Source organism: Drosophila miranda, chromosome 4 (genome assembly GCF_003369915.1).
Source record: "Drosophila miranda strain MSH22 chromosome 4, D.miranda_PacBio2.1, whole genome shotgun sequence".
In the NCBI taxonomy this organism is placed as follows: domain Eukaryota; kingdom Metazoa; phylum Arthropoda; class Insecta; order Diptera; family Drosophilidae; genus Drosophila; species Drosophila miranda.
The window spans coordinates 4563751-4576076 of NC_046677.1; the positions used below are offsets into that span (position 1 = coordinate 4563751).

At 51.4% G+C, this 12326-nt stretch overlaps 2 protein-coding genes across 3 annotated transcripts; one reads left to right on the forward strand and one right to left on the reverse strand.

Moving 5' to 3' along the window:
* The first annotated feature begins 247 nt into the window (after positions 1 to 247).
* On the forward strand, positions 248 to 7921 carry LOC108163650 (tubulin glycylase 3A). Its single transcript, XM_017299068.2, has 6 exons — positions 248 to 434; positions 2431 to 2705; positions 2773 to 4336; positions 5695 to 5762; positions 5827 to 6271; positions 6326 to 7921. Exons 3-6 carry the CDS (start codon positions 2965 to 2967, stop codon positions 7453 to 7455), a joined length of 3015 nt encoding a protein of 1004 aa, XP_017154557.1. The 5' UTR covers positions 248 to 434; positions 2431 to 2705; positions 2773 to 2964; the 3' UTR covers positions 7456 to 7921.
* Positions 7922 to 8729: 808 nt separating this feature from the next.
* LOC108163651 (tubulin glycylase 3B) lies at positions 8730 to 11853 on the reverse strand. 2 transcript variants are annotated; one of them, XM_017299070.2, is made up of 4 exons: positions 10227 to 11853; positions 9299 to 10170; positions 9020 to 9235; positions 8730 to 8958 (listed from the first exon to the last, which is right to left on the reverse strand). In XM_017299070.2, the coding sequence occupies exons 1-3, from the start codon at positions 11551 to 11553 to the stop codon at positions 9080 to 9082; spliced, it is 2355 nt and encodes a 784-aa protein (XP_017154559.1). In that variant the 5' UTR covers positions 11554 to 11853; the 3' UTR covers positions 8730 to 8958; positions 9020 to 9079. The 2 variants fall into 2 exon arrangements, with proteins under 2 accessions (XP_017154559.1, XP_017154558.1); XM_017299069.2 differs by having other exon boundaries at positions 8730 to 8975.
* Positions 11854 to 12326: the final 473 nt, after the last annotated feature.

The following is a 12326-nucleotide window of genomic DNA, read 5'->3' on the forward strand; positions in this document are numbered from 1 at the left end:
TGGCTTGGGAGGGGGGAGGCAAGCGCCATCGGATTGATGCCAGAAATTTAAACGATGTTCTCTCGGCACTCGGCACCTTCGTCATATCTGGTCTAAATTCTGACCAAAGGAAGACCAGTTAACGATTGTTCCTTCCTTTCGCATTTATTTTGACAAGTATTTCAAAGGGAGAAAAGGACGAATACTCCTATACAAACATACAATATATTTGTTTTTGCTCAGTCTATCATCTCTGTTGCCTTTTTATTTCTGTCACCTTTGAATGTCTCATAATTTTGGTCCAACCCGTTGCGGTGCTTTAGTCGTGCGTGGGCGTGTGAGAGAAGGAGAGAGAGTGCGTGTGTAATGGACGACTCGCTCAGAGAGGATCAAAAGGAACGAGATAATGAGAGTGCGCTTCGGTGTGTGTGTGTTGAGTGCCTCTGCGACGTTGAGTAAGAAGAGAGTGAGGGATAAATGGAAACTGCGTCGCAGAAAATGATTGGATTGTCTCAGAGCTAGGATTCTGCGATGATGAGAGAGCAGTTGCGTTTGAGCGTTGAGCCCATTGCTGTGCGTGTGGTGAGGGAGGGAGTGCGTTGTGAGGGAGATCAAAGAGAGGATCAAAAGAGAAAAGATGAAGAGAGCGCAAACTAGAGAAGGGGGCTAGAATAAAGAATGGCCAAGCCACATTGCCAGGCTCGTACGACCCTCACCTCGCGTTTGGGGACTATATAGGCTATGGGCTATAGGCTTTTTGGCTTATTAGGCTTATACCTGGCATTTTCTGGGCCGTTTTGTCCACTGCCCATTGACCATACCACATTTTTCCTCTCAAATTTCCCAGCAGGGAAATTATTTAAACAGACGCAAAAGGGGAATTGATTTTATTAACTTTTACTCGTCTTTTTAGTACTATTACTATCTCAAGGATCTTTTTCTTTGATCTTATTGGAAAATGGCTGACCAGAATAATCGAGACACGACAGATTGTAGATATGTTTGTGTGGCAGGGTTCGACGTTCGACGAGGCCAAACCCAAAAAGTACGCTACAAAAACAATGCATTTCCCTATCACTTTCATTCCCTGACCCAAATCCTATGGTATTCTCGAGCAAAACCCCGCCTCCAAAGTAAATAAACTTAATACAGAGCACCATCCACTATCCCCTAACCGGAGACAACAAATCAAGCGAAATTAATTACCGCCCCAGTTACGGCTCTGCCAGTACGAGTGCACGATCCACGGCAGTTTAATTTTTAATAAAATATAAATAAAATAGACAAAGACAGAGATAGGGGAAGAGAGGGAGGGAGAGTCTCAAAGTTGTCGGCACGCAAGGACACCGGAGTTGGGGCATGCCCCCGCGGAGTAGGTGTTGCCGTGTGCCGGAACTTTGTAGGCATAACTTTTCCAACGACTCGTGCAGAAACCGCTGCGAATCAAGTTTTGCGGCTAAATTGTCCTTGAACCAAATACCCTTTCGAAACGGAGACACACACACACACTCCCCAAGAGAGGGGGAGGGGGGGAACGTGGCACATGGCACATGGCACATGGCACCGATGTAAAGGCCCCCCCTCGCGGCGCCCTGATTGTGGTGGCAGTTAACTTGATTATTTTACAAATAATTGAAAAGTTACCCTCGGTTTCCGCGCTATTGCGCGAAAATTGAACAAATTGCAGACAAGACTGCCATCCATCAAGTCCCCCGAACCCCCGTCCCCCCATCCTACCTTTTACTGACTTTTCCGAAACGCTTTCCATATGAGAGGGGCCGCATTGGCGTTGACGTCGCTTCCACGCGCTTCCCAGTGACGACAACGCTGCCGATGATACCCCCCAAGCAGCAGCAGCAGCAGCAGCAGCGCCAACGCCGACGCCAAACAACAGCAGCAAACGCTGATGACGGAAACGACACCCACGGAAGGAAAACAAATACTGGTATCGTGCAAAAACCTCATTCGGTACTAGACGCCCCCGCACCTGCCCCGGCACCTGACGGAGATCCGCTTTGGATCAGTAGGGGGTTCCGTCAAAGAAAGGAAGTGGGCAGAAAGGAGCCGAAGCTCTTGCCTCTTGGGCTGGTGCGGTACATTGGGTTAGGCTCTTAGGACACATCCTAATGTTTAAGATCCCTACTAAAGAGTATCCCTTAATTAATCTCTTTCCCACATTTGAAGGTACTTATAAAAAAGTTTTGGTTCCTCGTCGTCCGATATTTTACTCATATCATCGCGCAGGAAGCGAGTAAGCCGGGAGTTGCTCCCTAGTCACTCTTTAAATATCTATCTTGAACCCTTAAATTAACTATCCTTTTACCCACCATATATATCCAATAATAAATCCATTAATGGATCTCCCTTTATCGTTATTCCTCGTGTTTTTATCGGAAACTCTTTAATAAATATTTAAACTAAATTCTGCCTCCTTTTTTATTCTAACAACAGAAATATCTCTCCATCTGGGTAACGGAAAAGGTCAATAGCAATGTATCCTTCATCTCCAATTATCGCTTGCATTCAATAATCCCAAAACTATTCGTATTTCGAATTCCGTTTTGTTGAAGGTCATTTTTATGTCACCCAAACATATCGCTTAGTAACCGGCCCTAAACATCCATTCTATGTCGACCTAACCCAACGCGAAAAGTTCAAAATGCGGATGTATCTATGTATCTACTGCAGGCCTGGCTCCGGCTAGAAGCCATCGTATAGTTGAGCAGGTAAGTGCTATAAATAGAGTCGTTCCAAGTGAACTTGTGAACTTATTTCTGGCTCAATGGTTGCCAGGCAGCCACCGCCCCCTCCCCGGGGACTAACAACCAGACAAAGGCAACCCATTCACCCAGTGGCCCAGTGAGGCCCAGACCCCGGGAGGACAGAGACAGAGACAGGGACAAGGGAAACGCGATAATTTTGCACTGCAGCCAAAATCGAATTAGTCGGCTGGCGGTGCTTGGAGAGCGAGCAAGCGCCTCCGCAATGCAGACGCGTCCGAGCAGTGAACCGCAACGCGCCAAGGAGCAACTCCTGCGAGAGCTGCCACCGCAGAAATGCTCCAGCGCCACGCTGGCCAAGAAGGTGCTGCCGCAGAGCCCGCCGGCAGCACCGCCGCCCACACCGGCCACAATTGTGCCGCTCACTGCGGTGCCCGTCATCCAGCTGACGCCTCCGTCGCACTCCGGCGACACGCCGCAAAAGTCAGCACCTCCGCCGCCGCCACCGCCGCCCGAGAAGGCTGTGACTCGCACTCCGGATGGCGGCAACAAGGAGAACCTGCCCGTGAGAGCCGCATCCAAGCCTTTGGGGGCACCCAGCAACTATGCGGCACGACGCACCTGGATCACCACGGAGCGGATGAATGAGCTGCGGCGCAAGGCCCAGGAGGCGGCCAAGCAGAACAAGATCTTCACCATCCGCGGGTGCTTCAATTCGGTGCGGAACGCCCTGCTGGCGCGCGGATGGGTGGAGAAGCTCGATGTGCATCGGAAGGTGGTGCCGGCGGGCCAGATGACCTACGAGGATCTCACCCAGCGACTGCCAAAGCGCAAGGCCGGCGAGACGCGGCGGCAGTACATCCAGAAGTGCGAGCGGAACATCATGTCGCGCTTCCTGGAGCACATGCCCGTGGACTTTCTGTGGACGAACCGGAAGGAGAAGTGCGACTACATCGACCAGGCCAAGAATCCCGGCATGACGATCAACAAATTCCACCGGGCCCCCTTCACCTCCAAGGAGGGCCTGTGCAGCCAGCTGCGCGACTTCCACTGGTTCTTCGAGGAGGGCACGGCCGAGATGTACTTCCCGCGCTGCTACAACGTCTGGAGTCCCGAGGAGCTGGGCGAGTTCGTCGACAACTTCAAGCTGACGGCCTGCGTGGCGTACCTGCGGGCCGTGCTCTGCCGCTACCACAAACAGGGGCCCGAGGCCGTCTTCTCCGCCGGCGGCAAGATACCCTACTCGTCGATAGACTTCGCCTACAAGCGACTGGTGGAGTACCTCGACAGCTGCCAGCACAACGACATCGACTTCGAGGATCCGCCCAAGATCTGGGAGCACGACTGGGACGCCTTCCTCTACCAGCACCAGCAGCTGGTCAACGAGGACGGCCGCATCCAGCACGATGGCCAGCGGCTCGAGCACACGGCCAAGAGCTGTCTCTCGCTGGTGGACAAAATGAAGGTCCACTGGCCGCAGTACAGTCTCGATGGCTATCAGAATTTGTGGATCGTCAAGCCGGCCAACAAGTGCCGCGGTCGTGGCATCCTCCTGATGGACAACCTAAGGAAAATACTGGGTGTTGTGAATCCCTCGATAGCCTCCAAGAGTCGCTATGTGGTGCAAAAGTATATAGGTGAGTGCTACGACTTTGAGAGACCCGAATCCCAAAGAATTACCCAAAAGTTGCCACATTTTGACGAACAATTTCCTTAAAGATACCCCATTTAAACCCATTATTACGAAATAGGCTGTTCCAATCGATATGGGATAAAGGATCTTGGGTGCAGACCCACGAAAATTTGCAAAATCCCCACCAGAAAACGATATAAACAAACGTAAAACACAGGAAACGGAAACTAGGTCGTAAATCAGGCCGGTGCCAAAGTTGTTGTACTCCCACCCCACCCCTCCCCTTCTCGGGGTCCCCTCATTTTGGGGTAACTCCCAACGTCAGTCAGTTGTGGTGTCTACACGCACGCACATCTCCTCCACTTGGACTCCTGCGAGTATACCAAAAACATATCCTTCGTACATCCGATACAATCCGCGGTACAATGCATACAAAAATTTGGCCTAAAAACGCAATCGTTTGGGCCTTTCTGTGCGGCTGTCGTGTGCTCGTTTTGCAGGCAGAAATCATAATTTGCTTTACGGTTTTCTGTCTGTCTTCTGAGGCATGCAACAAGTTGTCTGCGGAGACAATTGATTTTCAATCCAAGTTTGTATAAATAAAAGCCAGAAATGAAAAGTACACTATTGGATTTCAAGAATGTCCGTTAAATCTATTCTTTTTCTAGGTTTCGGCAATTAAATCTCTAGGAACAGCTTCGTATTTCTCTTGATTTCGACTGTAATAATCATCAAACGAATAGGAAATTTCATAGATAGATGGAGAAAGGCTTTGGCTTTCGATTATAATGTGGTAAAAAAGCTGAGGATGCTTTTATAAGGGGTATTCAAGCAAAGGTTGAAGCAAAAACTCGGCTGATACGATGTTTGACACTATAGAGCGGTCGAGCTGGGGGTGGGTTTTGAACGCTCTCTTTTGGCCTTTCAACAACAAATTTGAGAGAGCGCGGAGCCAGGGAAATAATTAATTTAGTCCAGGGTATGCCAAAACTTACGTGGAATGTGATAAAAGATGATAAAAGCACTTTGGAAAAAAAATATTAAACTAAAAAAACTTGAAACGTGAAAAAGTGGATGCATGGACTTTTTTAAATTAAAATTTCTTAAGGAAAATGATCTCTTTGAATTGAAATTATTGTTTTTTTTTCTTTCTCACTAAATTAAAGAATCTATGAAAACAAAAATCACAAGGATTGATGAATTTTTAAAGATTTTACAGGCGTTTAAACTGAAAAGATGCGAGCATGTATCCACACTTGCTCGCCACTGTATATCTTTCTTAAAAATATTGAAAAAGAAGCTTATTGAAGCTAGAAAAAAGACAAAGAATTTTCGAATTAATAAACCCCTTTCTCCTTTCAGAGCGACCGCTTATACTCTTCCAAACAAAGTTCGATATACGCCAATGGTTTCTGATAACAAACACACAGGTGATTCTTGAGACCCTTCCCCAATGAAACCCATAATCTAACCACTCCCCCCCACCGCCCACAGCCATTGGTGGTGTGGTTCTACAGAGAGAGCTATCTGCGCTTCAGCTCCCAGGAGTACTCGCTGAGCAACCACCACGAGTCGGTGCACCTCACCAACTACGCCATCCAGAAGAAGTACACCAACGGGAAGCGGGACAAGCGGCTGCCCAGCGAGAACATGTGGGACTGCTACTCCTTCCAGGCGTATCTGCGACAAATCGGGAAGTACAACATGTGGCTGGAGCGGATATTTCCGGGCATGAGGAAGGCCATTGTGGGCTGCATGCTGGCCTCGCAGGAGAACATGGACAGGCGGCCGAACACGTTCGAGTTGTTTGGCGCCGACTTCATGATCTGCGAGAACTTCTATCCCTGGCTCATCGAGATCAACTCCAGTCCGGATCTGGGGGCCACCACGAGCGTCACGGCGCGCATGTGTCCCCAGTGCCTGGAGGATGTGGTCAAGGGTGAGTGTCCCTCGAGCACCAAGTACAAAAATCTATAATTGAAGTCCTCTGCAGTCGTAATCGATCGTCGCACGGACCCCAAGGCGGACATGGGCAACTTCGATCTCGCCTACCGGCAGGTGGTGCCCCCAACACCCGCCTACATGGGCCTCAATCTGTTCGTCAAGGGCAAGCAGCTGCTGCACAAGGTGAACCACAGCCACAACCACCACAACTACTACTACCAGCAGCAGCGCAAGGAGCGCTCCCTGGCCACCAGCAGCGTCTACCGCCAGCGGTCGGCCATCCTGCATCCCGCGACGAGCATATCGCGCATCCACCGGGCCATGCCCACCTTCAACGCCACCGAGTACATGGAAAAGTACATGGTGGAGCCTCTGAGCAGCAGTCGCAGCAGCCTCAGCAGCAGTCAGCAGGCGACGACCATCAGATCCCCGTCAGCCCTCACAGCGGGGCCTCCCCCATCATCGTCCGCCACCGGCAGTCCGTATCTGTTGAAGCAAGCGGGTCGCTCCATCACTCAGCTGCTGAGTGCCTCCCACAAGCGGAACACCATGGGAACGCTGCCCGGAGAGGCAAGCACCAGTACGGCCCTGCCTCCCAAGCGGCAGCGCAGCTGTGGGCCGCGTCTCAGCGCCACGAATCCCGTGGACAGCACCGAGAAGAAGTTCAAGATCCTCATCAAGAACTACACATCCAACGGCAGCGACAGTCATCTGATGGAGAAGCCAGAGCCCCCGGAGACGTCTGCTCCGGCCACAGCTCCGGTGATCAGTGAGCGCAAGTGGCGGAGTCTTCGCAACATCACTGCCACCACCAGCTCCGCCTCCTCCGCCTTCTGCCGGGCCAAGGCTCAGGCCACAGCTGCCGCTGCCACAGCCACAGCCACTGGCACGCCGTTACCTTCGCGTCGCTTCCTGCGCACCAAGTCGGAGATCGAGAGCACGGCCAGCATCCATGCCATTGGCAGGACCTTCGGCAGAAAGTCCAATGGTCCCCGCCTGCCGATCAGCATCTCGGTGCAGGCCCTGCACCGGGGAGAGCCCATTGTGGCGGCCCTCAAACAGGCCACCAGCGAACTGCAGTTGTCCCAGGGCCAGGTCCTGAGTCCCCGCACAGCGCTGGCCAACAAACTGAACAACTCCACACTGGCGGTCCCCGCTCCTCCGCTGCCCGTCGGCTGAGACGTACACCAACACTGCCATGCAGAGGCGTAGCTAGGTAGCCCCCCGACTAAAGGTCATGTCAAGTCGAAATATAAATAAACATATCGTAATAGTTTTAAGGTGTAAAGGAACTTTAGGATTGTATGATGGCACCCATTTATGTTAGTGGGAGAGCGAGAGAGAAGAAAAAACAATATGCAAAGAGTACAGCGAAACATAAAAGAAATTTCTTACCTTTTGGCCCATCATCTTGCTCCGTTACGTTCTCCTTGCTTCGTTTGCTGTAGCTACTACGTTAACCGCGGCGATGGACAATAACGTAGCACTGGAAAACTCCGTTTTTCCGCTTTTTACGAACCAAAACCGCAAACGCACGCGCACAAGCAAAGGAACCCAATAATTTCAAGAAAATGCCCATAAAAAAAACACCTTGGAAGGCGAGCGCCGACGCTAAGCGCTTTTGCTGATTCCTTTCTACCCTCTGCTTCTTCACGCCGCCTATCACAACATTGAGTGGGAAAGGGACAAGACTTCGCTCCTAATATGCAATTTTTGCACCCACACAAGCACACAGACATCACGTGACCGAACGCGAAATTGTGAGACGCCTTATTGAGCCGGTGGCAGCTCCGCTTACTTTTGCTCATGAAAAACAAAGATTTATACACAAAATAACATGCCCTTACTCACTTTTGCTTATTTTCGTACATTTCCGTCGCGGATCTGCAGTTTTGTGGCCATTTTGCCGCTTGCTTCGCCCGCGCCCTTGATCCAGCACATTTTTGTGGCGCTAAAACGCAGTTTTGCGCATTTCCCATGTTTAAACACTGCACCACTACACGACACTTCATTCGCGACATTTTGGCCTTTGATTTTTCACTATTTTCCGGCTTTTCCCGGCCCGAAACGCGGAGCTGACTTTAAAACGCTCGTGCTTGCGGTAAAGAAAAAAAACATGTGTATGAGCGAGCGTTCATTTCATGCTCTCCTGCTCGTATTCCAATTCGCCTCTGCCACTCTCTCGCTCTCTTTGCTAATTGCTTGCTCATCTCCGCGCTCGTTTTGCAAAAGGGTGATCAAAAGAGTGTGTGGGAGTGTGTCACCTGTTGGTGGGAGTGAGATGAAGATTAAGAGGGCTTAGGCATGAACGGTTTAGGTGCAGCGCCCATTCTTTCTTCTCTCCTTCTAGAGAACTTATTGCTGCCTCCCCTTCCCCCCTGCTGCGGTACGTTCCCCTGATCGTTCCAAACATTTCTGGTGCTATTTCTAAACAATTATAGTGCTCGTACTTGTTCCGTTTCACATTTTTTATCGACAGCTTTATTAAGAGTCCATTTTATATACCTGTTGATGTGCCGTTAAAAGAAACACTCTAAGATTTGCAGGTTTCCATGTGTTCCATATTGAAATGCTGAAAGTTGAATTTCACTTTTGTCCAAAGTGCCGTTACTTCCTAGTTAATTTTATAAGGCAAGCAGGGATTCCCATACAGACCCCTCCAGCTCCAAAACATAAAGGTCTCTAGGGTGGAGATACAGCTGCCTTGTGGGTTAAGTGACGTCCAAGATATCAGTGTACTTACCCCTTGCTTATATTTGCGGTTGTGCCATCAGTTATCCAGGTACAGTCCTCCCAAAAGCGTTCACTTTGGTGCCGTGTACTGTAGTGCGAGATTCTCGCGTGTGGATGAGGTGAGGATCGGCTTGGGTCCCACATGTCCCACATGTTGCGTCACAGAGACCTGCACCGAGGGTGTCCCCGAACTCGCCTTCGAGGCAGTAGCGCTCTTTGCTACTTTCTTTTGGGGGGAAAGCCAGGGAATCCTTGAAGATTGTCTGCATTTTCTGAGCACTCAACTTACCTTCTTCTTGGAGGAGACGCTTGCCTTGGCCACTTTAGGCACCTTGGCCACTTTGGGCACTTTGGCCGCCTGGGCCGCTTTGGACACTTTGGCTGGGGTCTCAATCTTGTCCTTGAACTTGTCCAGCTTGCTGCTCGCAGACTCCCTCACTTTGTTGAGTATCTTGCGGAGCATAAGGGTCCGATTGTTCGGCTTGACCTTGGGTGGGAGATTCTCGAAGAGGGTCATCTGCTTGCCGTTGAGCTCCAGGGGATGCTGGACATCGGCCCCATTGTTGACGGTGTAGTTGACCTCAAAGGCTCGCTCGAACAGGCCCGTGGGGGCCTGGGGATTCTTGGCCAGATCCACCACCACGCGTATGCAGTCCTTGATGACAACGGGACAAATCCTGGACGTAACCTCCGTCGAGGGCGACAGATCCGGCGTTGAGTTGATCTCAATCAAGATGGGGTTGTACTGCTCGTCCAGCATGAAGTCGCAGCCATACAGCTCGAAGGCGTTCTTCACCAGATCGGTCTCGTCCAGGCTGGCCATCACCACGGCCACCAGATTCTGTTTGATGCCATTGTAGATGTTCGCCCACGTACCCTCCGGAGCACCCACATGCCGCAGATGCGCCTTGAACTGTTCCAGCGACCACATGTTGTGTTTCGGCAGGCGGGGATCGCGACTCAGCTTGTTCTTGTAGCGCTTCTGCACGGAGTTGTTGGTCAGATGGATCGACTCCCGCAGATCGTCCAGGGTGTACTCCTGCGAGCTGAAGCGCAGATAGCAGTCGCGATACGTCCAGACGGTCACCTTGGACTCCCCAATCGTCAACAGCATATACTGTCGTATGTCGAACTTTGTGCGATACACCAGATATGGACGTTCTGCAAAGGCAGAGAATGAACCATGGGAATCCCTTATTGAATACTCCACCACTCACCTATGTACTTCTGGACAATGTACTTTTTGTTCTGATTGTTCGTCGTCCACTGGAGAATGTCGTCCAGACAGTTGCGTATGACGATGCCAATGCCCCGCGACTGATAGCCCGGCTTGAGGATCCACAGATTGCGGCAGCCGTCCCAGCTGTAGTCGGGACGCAGGGCCTCGATCTGGTCGAGGTATTGCCTGGCCAGGCGGGCATACTCCGTCATGACCTTATCGTTCACCCGGAACTTGGCCTGCGACTTCAGGACATCCGCGGAATGCATCATGAAGCATTGGATCTCCACGACTTCGGCAGGGGTGGGGGACTTGGCCCGTGCATCGTCGAGGGAGTAGTGCTCCGCCTGTCTGACCATTTGCTTGACCTTGGACAGGGCAAAGTCCAGGGTGGTGCTCATGATGCTGCCGCAGTCCGCATCTATCAGCTCTGCGGGCTTGTGATCCACGATGTAGCGCAGCAGGGAGCGTGCCTGGGTCTGTTGGTAGTCCTCGATGAAGGCCATGCGCTCCTCCACGTTGTTGCCGCCCAGACGGTAGAACCGCGGATAGCTCATGCCGCAGACGCCGTCCTCGCGAAACCAGCGCTCCTGCTCGGCGCACCCGACCAGACCCACCTTCGTGGAGAAGTCCAGGAAGTGGCTGCGCCTCACCCGATTGCGGTATGGCCGCACCTCGGAGAACTGATCGCGCTGGGCCTTGCTTTGCCAAATGAAGAAGGAGGGAAAGTGATTAATCATCTTCGATATGACCACCGTCTCGTAGTCGTTGCCCCGCCGCGCATGCTCCAGCAGCGCATCCTCGGACATGGACTGCAGCTTCGCGTACCGCGTGGGCGGCAGCTTCTCCAGCCAGCCACGCCTCACCAGGGCCCGTCGCACTGTATGATAGTTGCCGTACACCGTGAAGATCCTCCGATTGCGATACGCATCGATCACCCGCGTCCGGTACACGTTCCTCAGCTGCCGCTTCTGGGCATCGGGTGCCAGAGACATGGGTGTGGTGGCCCCAGAGGTCGATCTCTGGGCCGATATGGACCGTGCCCGTGCCAGTAGCTTATTGATGCTGTCCTGGTCATAGTGGCTGGCCAGCATACCCCTTTGCGGTGTGCTGGCTGCCGACCCCAATCCGTAGCTGCTGTGGCGGGCGCTGGCGTTCATGTTGCTGCTAGTCGGCGGCTTTGGCACCGAACACTGCTTGCACAGCTGCACCAGCTCAGCGTCCAGGTTGTGGATGAGCGACTGTATCTTCGAGACGGGATTGTAGTACCGGTGAGTGCGATTAGTCGTGGCTGCCCCACTCTGCATAGGCTGGCTGGTGGTCATGCTGCTGGAAGAGGTCCTCGGGGCAGTGGCAGTGGCAGCGGCAGCGGCAGTGCCTGGCTGTGTGCTGATGGCAACGATGGAGGTGCTAGGTGCAACGTGCTAGGAAGTCTGGTGGTCTGTTGGATAATCCGTGTCCTGTGTGTGCGGTGTGTGTTCGTTGCCAAAGCAGCTGGTCCGCCGGCTCCAAATTAACGAGGAATTTTGAAGCTGAAGCCAAACAATTTCGAACAGTGGCTCATTCACAGACGAAAAATCTTTATTGACATAAAAAACATTTCCTATCATATAAAAAGCGAATTTGAGACCAAAAATTAAAAACTATCGTCGTTATAAAATCAAGTGAATAAAACTGGAGAGGCACTGGAATCGAAGGTTGCCCCTGTCGAAGTTCGAAGAAAAGGAAGAATAGCTTTGGTTGCCAAAGCGTTGGATACCACCCTTTCAGTGGTAGGTTTTCTATGAAAGTCCTCTGATCATGTTCATCCAATTTGGATGAATTCTATCCCAAGTCTAGCCATCTACAATCTATAGTATGTATAAAAAGGGTCTATTGGACTTAAAAACCGGAAAAGTTCTGCACTGATTGAGCTTAAGTTTTGAGAAATCAAAAAATTCAGTCCCGAGATGGTTATGGGCTATATATGGGGGGATATGGTGGGAGTTCGGCAAGGGCAGGAACCGGAGAAGATTAACTAAAGATCTGGCGGGAGCGGGAAACCCACAAGTGTTGTAAATTAATTTGCTCCTCATTTCTTATACGATACGTAGCAGGG

Coding starts and splice junctions, on each gene's coding strand:
- LOC108163650 (XM_017299068.2), top strand. CDS start 2,965: ATGCAGACGCGTCCGAGCAGTGAACCGCAACGCGCCAAGGAGCAACTC. Junction 4,337..5,694: donor TGTGGTGCAAAAGTATATAG/GTGAGTGCTACG, acceptor TTCTCCTTTCAG/AGCGACCGCTTATACTCTTC. Junction 5,763..5,826: donor TTCTGATAACAAACACACAG/GTGATTCTTGAG, acceptor CACCGCCCACAG/CCATTGGTGGTGTGGTTCTA.
- LOC108163651 (XM_017299070.2), bottom strand. CDS start 11,553: ATGACCACCAGCCAGCCTATGCAGAGTGGGGCAGCCACGACTAATCGC. Junction 10,171..10,226: donor CATTGTCCAGAAGTACATAG/GTGAGTGGTGGA, acceptor CTGCCTTTGCAG/AACGTCCATATCTGGTGTAT. Junction 9,236..9,298: donor GCGTCTCCTCCAAGAAGAAG/GTAAGTTGAGTG, acceptor TCCCCCCAAAAG/AAAGTAGCAAAGAGCGCTAC.